We start from the raw sequence: 11,621 nt of genomic DNA on the forward strand, positions 1-11,621 counted from the left end.
AACTGCCAAATTTATTCGCTAGCATGACTTAAACTATCTTTCTTGGATTGAATGAGACACTCTGAATATAAAGGTAAATTCCCATGCTGTTCAGCAGTTATGCCCCCACAAGATGGGGATCCCCCGATAATCATAAAACAACGCCAAAGAACAGTCTACTTTGCATACCGGTAACATACGGAGAATGAGAGAACTCTCAATGTCACGGTCATTGGGAGCAGCATCACATAGAGCAAGAGCGATCGGATTGTTAGATTGCTTGGCCGAGAATTGGGAGAGTGTCTGAGCGTAAGCGTGCTAGAGAGCGTTACCTTGGAGATGCATTTCAAGGAAGAGATCTCAACCGGCTTAATTTCTCAAGAGCGCAGCGGGGAGATGTTCAAATCGAAGTCGCGATCGAAACCAGTTTTTGAGGAGAGCAAGTGTCATCGGCAGTTCTGTTTGTTACACTGTGCGCGAGTGACAGAGATTACAAGTCGACATTCTGTCGTATTCTGGGTGAAGTTCATCTAGCTAGACACACACACACACGATGAGGTGGACCTGGAGTTTATTGCTTCTCTTTGTCGGGCAGACGGTGGCCTACACCATTCCGGCGGTACGTTTCGAGTACCCGACAATGCGTGGATTCCGTGCCAGCATACCCGGTAAGCATTCCGAATCAAAAGCCCCGGAGTTTGTGAAGCGAATTCTAGCAGTTCAACCCATTCCTCAGATACGCCCGGCTTACAGATGTTCGCATTCCACGCGCGCCTCAACAAACCCTTCGACCAGTTCGAGGAGGGTGATTACACCGAGGACGTAACGGCACCGGACGGGGATGGACGATGGATGTTCGACACGAACAAACCCGCCCTCCCGAATGGTACCATCATCTACTACTGGGTGTATGTGCAGTTCGCCAACGAGGGCTACTGGCTGACGGACAAGAAGCACACCGTAATTCGTACAAAGGCTACAGCAGCTCCTAAAAGTACGACCTCCACCACCACCACCACCGTTAAACCTACGACAACGACGCCTGCTCCCTGTCCACCGACACTTACCACATTCAATGGGGGCCAGCCGACCTGTGCCGGGAAGCTGCTCTTCGAGGACACGTTCGAGCAGGGTTCGAGCTTCGCACCGAAATGGCAGCATGAAGTGCGCATTCCACTGGACACTGAGGTAAATGCAACGGAGCAACCCCTGTGGGGAGAGAGAGAGAGCCCTCCAGCATTACTAAGAAGTACCCAAAACACCCTTCCCATTTCAGTCGGCGGAATTCGTGTCATACCAGAGCTCGCCGGAAAACAGCTACATCGCAGCGGGCCGTCTCGTCATCGTACCGACGCTCGTGACGCAGACCGCGGACTACACCGATGAGCGTATCCGCACAGGAGAGCTGACACTCGCCGGGTAAGAATGTTGTGTTTTGTGTGTAGCTCCTCTACACCTCCTAAGCCTTATCACCCAAGGGTCATGTTTTTCGGTCGCTGGAATCATGCTGTGCGGAAGTCACAATGCACACTTGCCCGTCTTGATGTTTGCTCTTGCGTTCTACGAAGCTCACTTCTTGAGGGCACTTTTCATCAATATCACACAGAATTACCACTAAAAACGAGACTTTGCTGATATGGAGCAACACTTACCGCAAACCAGAACCTCATCAACCGCATGATGAGTTGTGATGGTTTGCTGTCAATAGAAGAAAAAAAAACCCCAAACTAATCAAAGGACGCTTCAACAAACGTCAATTCACACGTTCCAAGAAGCCGGTGGCTTTGATCCAGGAAGGCCCATGGCAACCGGTACGTGTCACACAAACAGGGAAGGTTTTTCATCTGCCGTTTCCATTTCCCCCTCCTCCCTCACCATTACAGCTGCACCTCACCCACCAACAATCCGTACGAATGCCAACGGAAAGCGGCTCGCTCGACGATTCTACCGCCCGTGGTGTCCGCCAAATTGAACACGAAACACTTTTTCCGCTTCCGTTACGGACGGGTCGAGATACGGGCGAAGCTGCCGAAGGGAGATTGGATTTTTCCACGTAAGGATACGCTCATACGCACCGCCGGATGATAGAATTTATTATTATACGACTCTCTCTCCTACTCTCTCTCTCTTCTCGCTTATCAGAGCTTTACCTCCAGCCGTACGAAAACTACTACGGATATGCGGACTACGCCTCCGGCCAGATGTGGATAGCGCACATTCTCGCAAACCGTATGCTAGCGGCTGCCGACGGTAGACAAATCGATGGCCACCGGCTGCGGGGCGGAGTGCTGATCACCAACACCGGACCAGTGCGGTCCGACTTTCTGCGCTCCAACCTGAACGAGGAGCACTTTGGCGATCAGTTTCACGTGTACGGGTTAGTTTGGACGCCGGAACAAATACTGCTCACCGTGGATGGGTTCCAGTACGGTGCGCTGCGCACCAATTTCCGCCAGCACGCCCAGCAGCACAACCTAACGCAGGCCAACCTGTGGAGTGCGGACGCACCGTTGGCACCGTTCGATCGGGAGGTAAGCAGGTTGGATCGGACGCAAAGTTTCATCTGGAGCTGACAGGGCCAATTTTCTCCATTTCCAGTTTTACGTATCGCTCGGTGTGGGTGTGGGTGGGGTGAAAGATTTTCCCGACCACTCGCTAACCGGTCCGTCGCGGACGGCTAAACCGTGGAACAACACCAGCCCGAAGGCGGAATACTTCTTCTACCAGAACCGCAACACGTGGTACCGCACCTGGACCGAACCGGAGCTGACCGTCGATTACGTGCGTGTGTATGCGCTGTAGGGGAGCAGTTTTTTCTCTGTGTATGAAATAAAGCATTGTGCTTTAAAGCGGGCCAGATAATTCGAAATTAATGATGGTTGTGACGGTTTTTTGGAGAAAATAGGGTAACACCAACGATCGCCCTCGACTAGTCAGTAACGAGCTGGTCAAGTGGCCTCAACGCGTAATGCTGCCGTGTTGCTTAGTAGTCGTTACTGTCATAATCTCATGCAACTTATCGGTTGCAGTGAATGACACTAGGGTAACGGACTAATTTTCTTAAGCCAAAAATTATACCAGTACGGTGTAAGAATTGTTTTGCCACTTTATCATCCCCAGTACAGCGAAAGCAGCTGCCTGCAGCGGCTGGTCAATTATCGCGAGTGCTGCAGCATGCCCCGGCTGCTGCCGGAGCAAGTGATCGAGACCTGCCGAGCGCGAGCGCTACCAACCGCAATTCCGGGCGTACCCGACCCACTGCCGGAAAATGTGAGCGTAAAAAAAGAAGTTGAAGTTGAAGTGATCGTTTTTGCTAGTTCTCCCTCATTCATTCCTCCCATTCAACCCGTGACAGTGTATAGCCGAGTGTGCACTGAACGAAACGGGCATCCTATTTAACGGGCAGTTTCGTGTGGAGCAGGCGGTGAAGGCACTCTCCACCCAGGTGCCGAACGATACGCTCACCTGGCAGCACGTCATCGAGGTGGCCTCGAAGAAGTGCTACATGATAACAGTGGTAAGGTAGCAGAGGGACACACAACACTTTACGACAAAGCTTTAGCTCTGTTCTGTGCCCACAGGCCGACACGTTCTATCTGCGCGATGTGGCGAAAAATTTAATATCACCCCAATGTATTCCGTCCTCCTTCCGGTTTCTTCAGTGTACCTTCTCGATCGTGTACAGGGTATGGTTTTGCAATAGAAATATTAACACAGCTCCAAATAATTTACCTACACAAAAACCGCCAACAGGACTGTCCGGACATCTACTGGAACTACCAGAACGATCGGTGTGGCCAGTTTGTGGTAGCGCTGAACAACTGTTACTACCTGTTTCGTCACATATGGGACATCTGACGCGAGAGAGTTGAATAATTTGCGCAGCGAAAAAGAAATAAAATGTAACGCCAACTGCATTCCCCAATAAAGCAACACAAAACGTAACAATTCGTTTTTGCAAACTTTTTCAAAATGTGCAAATCAAGGCAATTTATCAGCGCTCCTTATCATTAGCAAATAATAAACACTCTCGTTAAAATATAATCTACCGGTTACTGTGCCTGTAGCTGCCGTCTCTAAATAATGTACAGTCCCGGGTGCCGGTGGTGGTAAAAATGCAGCTGACAATATGTGTATGGGCAGCAGTTTGCCTGCAGCGAAACGTTATCGATGGATTTTTGGTAGAATTGGAACCATTTCCTAGCTTCCACCAACAACCGCCAGAGGTAGGTCACGTGGTCACGTGCAGATATTACACTCCGGGGTTAATGCTTAAGCATTCCATCCATTCGAAAGACGTCACCACCAGTACGCTCCTGCGGCGAAACATTCAACCTGACCGATCCACGGACCTGCTGCAGCATACCGTACCTGCTACCGGCGGACGTGGTGGAACCGTGCCTCGAGATTCCACTGTCAACGATCGCTCTGGCAGGTGAAAATGTGAGCAAAACCAAAGCAAAGTCTTATTAAATGATTCAAACATCATCTAGAACGTGTGTGTGTTTTGGCAGTGTCGTGCGGAGTGTGTCCTCAACCGGACCGAAATGCTGGTGGACGGCCATTTCCAGCTCGAGACGGCAATGAAACAGCTGACCAACGCCACCAGCGAGGATAGTACGCTAACGAAGCGCATTCAGTACGCCATCGGCGCATGCAATGAGCTTTTTTTGGTGAGTCGCTCTCAGCGTAAGCATCAACAGATGCAATTGTGATCGTATCGCGATCGTTTTCATTTCTACAGAACCCAACCGTAATTAATTTGACGGACTCTTGCACCTCAACGCCGCGGCTTCTGCTAGATTGCATTTTTGCCGTTACGTATCGGGTACGTACCTGTCCCAAATACATCCACATTCGCTTATAAATGCATTATATTGTCCATTTCCTGCTCAGAATTGTCCACCCCAGTACTGGACAGCGTCGGACGAATGTAACCAGCTGGTACGCACACTGAACAACTGTCCCCATTTTCTGGTCCACACTGATACGTTTTAAACCAAGCCAAACTGTTCGGATGTTTCGCTTACGCCTTTTCCTACAACGCAAAACCGCTGCCGTACATTTTAGGTACATATATTTGGTTTCACTTACAAAGTAATAATTATACTTTTCTTTTAACGCCACCGTCACACGCGACCCCCTTGGCTGGCAAGGTGTCTGAGAAGAGGAGAAGACAAGCGCACGCGCGAACGCGTGAGCATCACGCATCTCCCCGAGATCTCGCATCGTTTCGCTTCCGGCAATCAAACGGGCATCCTATTTAACCCCTTGCTACTACTACTACTCCTACCGCGCTCTAAACGTGATTACAGATGATAATAAATTAATCTACACATTAATCGATTAGCTTTACTTAGTACGTTGCACCTGCCTGTTTCGATCGGCACATTGGTGGTCGGTCGATAAAATTTACAATTTTTCAAAACAATGAAAAAAAAAATAGAACATGTACGACTAAGAAGCGACCATAATTTACGGCGTGCGGGGTAGGAAACCCCACAAAAAGAATTTCAAAAATATACAGCCAATTAGAAACACACTTATTCCATAGCATAAAATCATTGCGGTAATGTGTACAACAGAATGAGCAGCAAATTAGCTCGTAAAACAAAGCCAAACAAAGCACAATGTCGGTGATTTGTCAATGCTCCCTCTCTCTCTCTCTTCATATAGCTTAGCTTCTACTTCTGTGGTTTACGCCTTCTATTTGCTATCCTTACGTGCCGAACACTACTAATGCTGTTAAATAAAACTGGGCTTGTTGGCTTGCTCTAAAAGTCCTATCTGTAAAATGCCTGCCTAACCCTCACCTTACTTTCATCCTACTCTTACTGTACATGCATACGCACAGTTTACGTATATAAGCACACATATACACACATACACAGGGGAAAAAACATGCACACACTAACGTATAGAAGAAGCGAAACGGATCAACTAATGATCGAAAAAGCTTCAACCAACGCAGCGCATTTTTTGTACGGGGCAAGATGGCAACACGAGTCGTTCTTTAAATGCAATGGTTTGTATCTAAGTCTCTTTTGAAGGGTGGATAAAAATAAGCATAAGCAACGCCTAAGCTGATTGAAAACCTTCACTCTAAAATACACCACAAAGCTCCTCTTAATGTGTGTGTGTGGTAGATTGCGTTCCGTTGACTGTTAGCCTGTAGTAATTTTATATCTTACACAAAATACACCTCCCCAGTGGCTCATCCCACTAAGTAGCGTTCTACCGTTGAAATCTCTAAAAAGTCGTGCGCAACGTGTTGCAATCTTACTAATAATACATTAATTACAATAACTCTTTCCTTGCATTTTGCACCAACTAGCCCAAAACATGTATGCTTGTACACATAGAAACGAGATAGCAAAACGAACGAGAGAGAAAGAGAGCGAGAGAGAGACCATACTCCTCCTGACTACGAACGTGCGGGAGATTCAACCATTCCACCCGCCGCCCACTTACGACTGCCGGCTGGTCGTGATGATCGGCGACGTGTCGAAGACAAAGTTCGACGGCAGCGTGTACACCGTGTTGCCGTCCACCGAGTTTATAATTGTCGCCCGGCCGCCCAGGTTGGCCAGCGTAGCGCCCTGTGCGTTCGTTATCGTCTGCACGTTGCCCGTGTTGGTGCCGGACACGGTTAGTGATTGGCCGGTCACGCCGCTCGGCAGTGCGATCTGCAGCTGGTGAATGATCGGCTTCCCGTTGGCGTTGGGTATATGGGCGGGGATGGTAAATATTTGCTGCTGTGTGGTTGTACCGTTTTGTTGCTGATGGTGCTGTTGTTGGTGCTGCTGTTGCTGTTGTTGCTGCTGCTGCTGCTGTATCAGCTGTTGAACTTGCGCAGGAATGGGTAACTGAATCGTGGTCGTGGAGTTGGGCACTTGGGAGAGGGTTATGGGAACGGTTTGCACGATCGTCGTCGGTTGGGACGTATCGGAGGAGACGGTGACATTCGTGACGGGTACGTGTGCTAAGGGCGGTGGTTGCGATGGTTTCGTCTCGAGGATGGTGACCGTATTCACCCGTTCCTGTTTCGGCTCTTGCTTGACCGTTTGTGGTTGTTTTTTCTGTGGCACCGGCTGAAACAGTGAGCAAAATGCATTCTTCTAAACTGCTCCACAGTAATGATCCGAAAAAACAACTTACCTTCGGCGTATCAACCTCCTCCTCGTAGCAGCCATCCGTGTCCCTGTGCTTCAGAAATTGGCTCTTGGTCGAAAAGTCCTTATTGCACACATTGCAGCTGTACGCCGCCGGGTTGCCTTGGTCTTGATGCGTCCTGCAAAAAAAGAAAATACAGCTATTGTAACGCCGGCCCAGCAAGTCCACCGCCCCGTCCACCGAAAGCCCGTGTACTCACTTTCTGTGCTTGTTGAGATTATCCTTGCGCGAGAACAGCTTATGGCACTTGTCACAGTTGAACATCTTCTGCCCGGTGTGGGAGACGGTGTGCCGCAGCAGGTGCTCCTTCCGGCTGAAGCTCTTGTTGCAGCCCTCCGAATCGCACTTGAACGGCCGCAGCCCGATGTGCGATTTCAGATGCTGCACCAGATGCTCCTTCCGGCCGAACGTCTTCCGGCACACGTCACACGTCGTTATGCTGACCTCGCCCGCCGTGCGGCCACCCGGGCCACCGGCCCCCGTTCGCCCCCGCCAGCGCCGGCTTTCGCCTGCGGATCGGACGATACGGCGTCCTGCTTGCTCGACATCGCCGAGATGGCGCTCATCTGCTGCGACGCCATCAGCGACTGGGCGTTGCGGTTCGCTTCCGATTCGGAGTTTTCGTTGCCGCTGCTATCGTGATCGCTCGACGCACTGTTGTTTAATGACGCGTTGCTGTTGTTGTTGTTGTTGTTGGTTGTCGACGTGATGACGTGACCAGCACGACCAGTCGTGATGATGGCTTTGCCACCCTGCGCGGAGTTGTTGCTGCTGGACGCTTTATGACTGCTCGCACCCTGACCGTTCGTTGCGGCGGTCTGCTTGGGGGCGGTGGAGGCGTGCGCTAGCTTTGGCGGGGTCGATGTAGGCTGGCGGGGTGGAGCGGCTTTGCGGGGTGTTGCGACCGTTCGGTGCTCTTGCTTCTGGACCGTAACACTGCTGCCGGTAGAGAGGGATATGATGGTACGCTGCTGGTTCTGCAGCGTGGCAACGTTGGTGGTTTGCTGCGGTTTCTTAATGATGTGTGTTTGTATCTGTTGCTGTTGTTGTTGTTGTTGCTGCTGCTGCTGTTGTAGTTGTTGTTGTTGCTGTTGCTGCTGTTGTTGTTGCTGCTGCTGTTGTTGTTGCTGCTGCTGCTGCTGTTGTAGCTGCTGCTGCTGGTGTTGCTGTTGTTGCTGTTGTTGTTGTTGCTGTTGTTGCTGTTGTTGCTGTTGTTGCTGTTGTTGTTGTTGCTGCTGCTGTTGTTGTAATAGCTGTTGTTGCATTTGTTGCTGCTGCTGCTGTTGCTGCTGTATCGGTTGCTGTTGCTGCTGTATCGGCTGCAGCGTTGCCTGTGGAACCTGCGTCGTCATGACAACGCTCGTCTGCTGCCCATTCGCGTCCGTGAGCGTTTGCGTTTGCTGCGTGGAAGTCTTTCCCACTAGCGTCACATAATTGCCGCCCTGCAGCTGCGCCTGCACCATCGGCTGGCTCTGCCCTATAATCGTCATCGGTGGCATAGTCGCAGTGACCGGTTGTCCGGCGGCGGCGGTACCAATGGTCGCCATACCGTACTGCGGAATGGCCGTTTGCTGCATCGCTAGCGGTGGATGCTGCACCGGTGCCAACCGCACGACACCGTCCGGGCCGGTTTCGACCTTCATGTACAGCTGTATCTGCTGGTTTTGCGGTGCACTGTTTATTACCTGCTGGCCGGTGACGGTAACGTTGGTCGCATTGCTGACAGCCCCACCAGCATCGACCGTGGCGCTCTCGTTCTTTACCACGATCGGCACAATACATCTGTTGTTGTTGCCCTGTACAATCTTCACTTCCGGCAAAGCGTACGTCGTCTTCTGCGGTGTGCTGGTGTAGATCGTTCCCGTCGCGTTGCTGCCGGACACGAGCATGCCGGACGAGGAGACGGGCGTGGCTGCAACGGGCGACGTGATGGTGGGTGCCTCGATCGTAAAGGTACCGACGCTGGGGGTCACTTTCTGCGGCGACGGCTGGGTCGGTGACTGGTGTTTGACGATCTGTATGATTCGTCTCTTTTTCGCATCGTCAGTCTGCGGGCAGGAAATGGGATTTGCACATGAAGGAAACATTTTTTTGGGGAAAATTATTAGTTTTGCTTTAAACCGCTCACCTTCAGGCTTTGCGTAGAATCACGCTTGACCGCTTTCGGTGGACTCGCTTTAATTTTTATAAACTCATCCACCTGTGTAAAGGTGCTGTAAGAAAAGATAACAAAAAAAACCCTTGTTAGATGAACCTTTTGCCTATCCATGACGAATGCAATGTGGAACCAAGATCCGACTTACGTCTGCGGTTGTGCGTCGGCCGGTTTCGGTGTAACCGGCACGAGGGCACCCTTCTCCAGCTTGTAGTGCACGTTGTTGTTCGTCTTTATCGTCGTCTGCCCATCGAACATGATCGTGTACTGCTGGTTTGGTTGCTGCTGATTCTGGATGGTCAGCATTTGCGGTTGGTTTAACTGCGGAAGCTGTTGTGGCTGTACCGTCGCCTGCACCGCTCGGTTAGCATTGTCTCCATCGGTCTTGATGCCAACCGCCTGTATGATCGAGCTGAGAAAGTCACTGCCGGTGTTTGCTGCCATCAGAGCAGGCGGCTGCTGTACGGTTGTTAGCGAAATCGTTGGCATGGCTGTGCCGGCATTGCTCACCACCGTGCCCACTGTACTGCCGTTGACCGTTTGGACCACGCTTTTCGGCACGCTGTTTATCAGTATCGGCGCCGTGGTACTTATTTGTTGCTGCTGTTGTCTTTGCTGCTGCTGCTGTGGTTGTTGCTGTTGCTGCTGCTGCTGCTGCTGTTGTTGCCGCTGCAGCTGTTGTTTTTGTTGCTGCTGCTGCTGCTGCTGTTTCGCTTGCGCTGTTCTAACCACCGGCACCGAGGGTGAGATATGTACCACACTTGTCTGCGGCCGTGCCACCGTCTGGGGCAGCTCCTTCGCCTTTACATCGCGGATGTAAACTTCGCCACCGTTCTCTACGCTCGGGGAATTGAGACAGCTTTCCAGCAAGCTTTGCGCCTTTACGGCCGTTTCGCGGAACTCTTCGAGCGCTTCCACCTGCTTCAGGCAGGCGGTACATACTGATTTCGGCAGACGATCCGTCTCGTTGATCTGTAAAAAAGGGAAATTGCATTAGCTCAGTGCTACTTATCTGTAGGCACTTAAATTAGCACTTTACTTACATTTATACGCAAAGATTCGGTAATCTTGTTGTGTATTTTCTTCCGGCGGCCCTCCTCCGAGTAGATGCCCACCCGCGCCACATTACTGCTCGCGCACAGGCGGCACAGCTCGGAAAAGTAAACCTTCTTGTACTCGGCCATTGCTGCACTGGAATGGTTCTGGTTCGGACGACCGCTGCGACCACAGCATTCGTCCCCTAGCGGAGCAGCACCACCGTGCGTTCGGGACTGTGCTGGGTGTAAATGACTAGAAGACAGCGCGATACGCGCCACAACTGATACCGCACTTTTCCCGCGCTAGGTTAACCTCTTTTCGCTTTGTTGTTTATCATCTTTTTTTTTTTGCACAATTTGTACATCAACACATGCCGTTTTGGCGACTACCACCCCTCCACAAATGCACACACACACACGCACACAATTACACGCGCGCACACTGTTACCTACGAAGCAAACACCCGCCAAGCTCACTTGATGCGAACAAACACACAGCGGGAGGAAAAGGACTGTCACAAGCGCGTCACACACAAATAATGCACTTTGCAAATGCTTGCCCACAAACAATTCAACAATAACGATACACAGTTTTGCTGCCAGCCAGGCCCTTGTCTGATCAAACGCAACAACAAACCGCCCCCACCACCTTAACAGTAGCGAAGAAGCAAGAAAAAAGAAACGGAAGCGTCTAATCAATTGCACTAGCACCAAAAGTAACACCACCACCACCACCACCGACTATTGGTTCGGCTCGTTCAACAATGCACGGTACGGCACAACACATCTCGCAACTCCATCACCGACAGAATCCATCGAAAGCCGGAATCACACAAAACACACGCCCGCGGGCACTTCATTCGACTTTTCCAAACGAGACACGAAAAATTTCCAGCCCCGACGCCTGAGGTTTGCTTTGAGGGTTTTTTTTTTGTTTTTAATTTTACCCCGTTCTGACAAAACAGCGAGCTCACGCACACACACGCACACACCAACAGTACGGGAGGTATCGTTTGGTGAAACCAAGGTTAATAGTGCGCTGCTGCTTGCTTGCTTTTTGACAGTTTAGCATGAATGACGTTTGCGGGTGGTGAAATATTTCACGTTTGAAATATTTGTTCGTTACGAAATGATTGCCATTTTGTCGAATAACTACGGGAATAACTCGAAATAATAAAAGGGATAACTCGAAAAGATAAGTGGCTCAAAGTAAAGAAAATACTTTTCTCAATGTATCGAAATAAACATTCAGTTTAGTAGAGTTATATTGAAATTAC

The 11,621-nt window shown here is 50.5% G+C and overlaps 4 protein-coding genes across 5 annotated transcripts; 3 read left to right on the plus strand and 1 right to left on the minus strand.

The window, feature by feature from the left end:
* Positions 1 to 395: 395 nt before the first annotated feature.
* On the plus strand, positions 396 to 2,848 carry LOC120894696 (gram-negative bacteria-binding protein 1). The gene is made up of 6 exons (XM_040297449.1): positions 396 to 647; positions 716 to 1,167; positions 1,256 to 1,398; positions 1,863 to 2,032; positions 2,122 to 2,510; positions 2,578 to 2,848. Exons 1-6 carry the CDS (start codon positions 533 to 535, stop codon positions 2,779 to 2,781), a joined length of 1,473 nt encoding a protein of 490 aa, XP_040153383.1. The 5' UTR covers positions 396 to 532; the 3' UTR covers positions 2,782 to 2,848.
* A 104-nt stretch (positions 2,849 to 2,952) lies between these two features.
* LOC120894698 lies at positions 2,953 to 3,927 on the plus strand. Of its 2 annotated transcripts, XM_040297451.1 has the most exons (4): positions 2,953 to 3,249; positions 3,335 to 3,496; positions 3,561 to 3,665; positions 3,733 to 3,927. In XM_040297451.1, exons 1-4 carry the CDS (start codon positions 3,154 to 3,156, stop codon positions 3,835 to 3,837), a joined length of 468 nt encoding a protein of 155 aa, XP_040153385.1. In that variant the 5' UTR covers positions 2,953 to 3,153; the 3' UTR covers positions 3,838 to 3,927. The 2 variants fall into 2 exon arrangements, with proteins under 2 accessions (XP_040153385.1, XP_040153387.1); XM_040297453.1 differs by having other exon boundaries at positions 3,542 to 3,839.
* Positions 3,928 to 3,993: 66 nt separating this feature from the next.
* LOC120894697 lies at positions 3,994 to 5,048 on the plus strand. Its single transcript, XM_040297450.1, has 5 exons — positions 3,994 to 4,205; positions 4,276 to 4,422; positions 4,494 to 4,652; positions 4,724 to 4,807; positions 4,876 to 5,048. Exons 1-5 carry the CDS (start codon positions 4,095 to 4,097, stop codon positions 4,975 to 4,977), a joined length of 603 nt encoding a protein of 200 aa, XP_040153384.1. The 5' UTR covers positions 3,994 to 4,094; the 3' UTR covers positions 4,978 to 5,048.
* LOC120894654 (transcription factor Sp4-like) lies at positions 5,040 to 11,301 on the minus strand. Its single transcript, XM_040297371.1, is given in 8 exon segments — positions 5,040 to 7,070; positions 7,138 to 7,270; positions 7,352 to 7,635; positions 7,638 to 8,264; positions 8,391 to 9,200; positions 9,281 to 9,365; positions 9,456 to 10,279; positions 10,351 to 11,301. Coding segments are annotated over 8 exon segments (3,528 nt in total). The 5' UTR covers positions 10,492 to 11,301; the 3' UTR covers positions 5,040 to 6,446.
* Positions 11,302 to 11,621: the final 320 nt, after the last annotated feature.

The sequence above is a fragment of the Anopheles arabiensis genome, chromosome 2, assembly GCF_016920715.1.
Source record: "Anopheles arabiensis isolate DONGOLA chromosome 2, AaraD3, whole genome shotgun sequence".
Lineage (NCBI taxonomy): Eukaryota > Metazoa > Arthropoda > Insecta > Diptera > Culicidae > Anopheles > Anopheles arabiensis.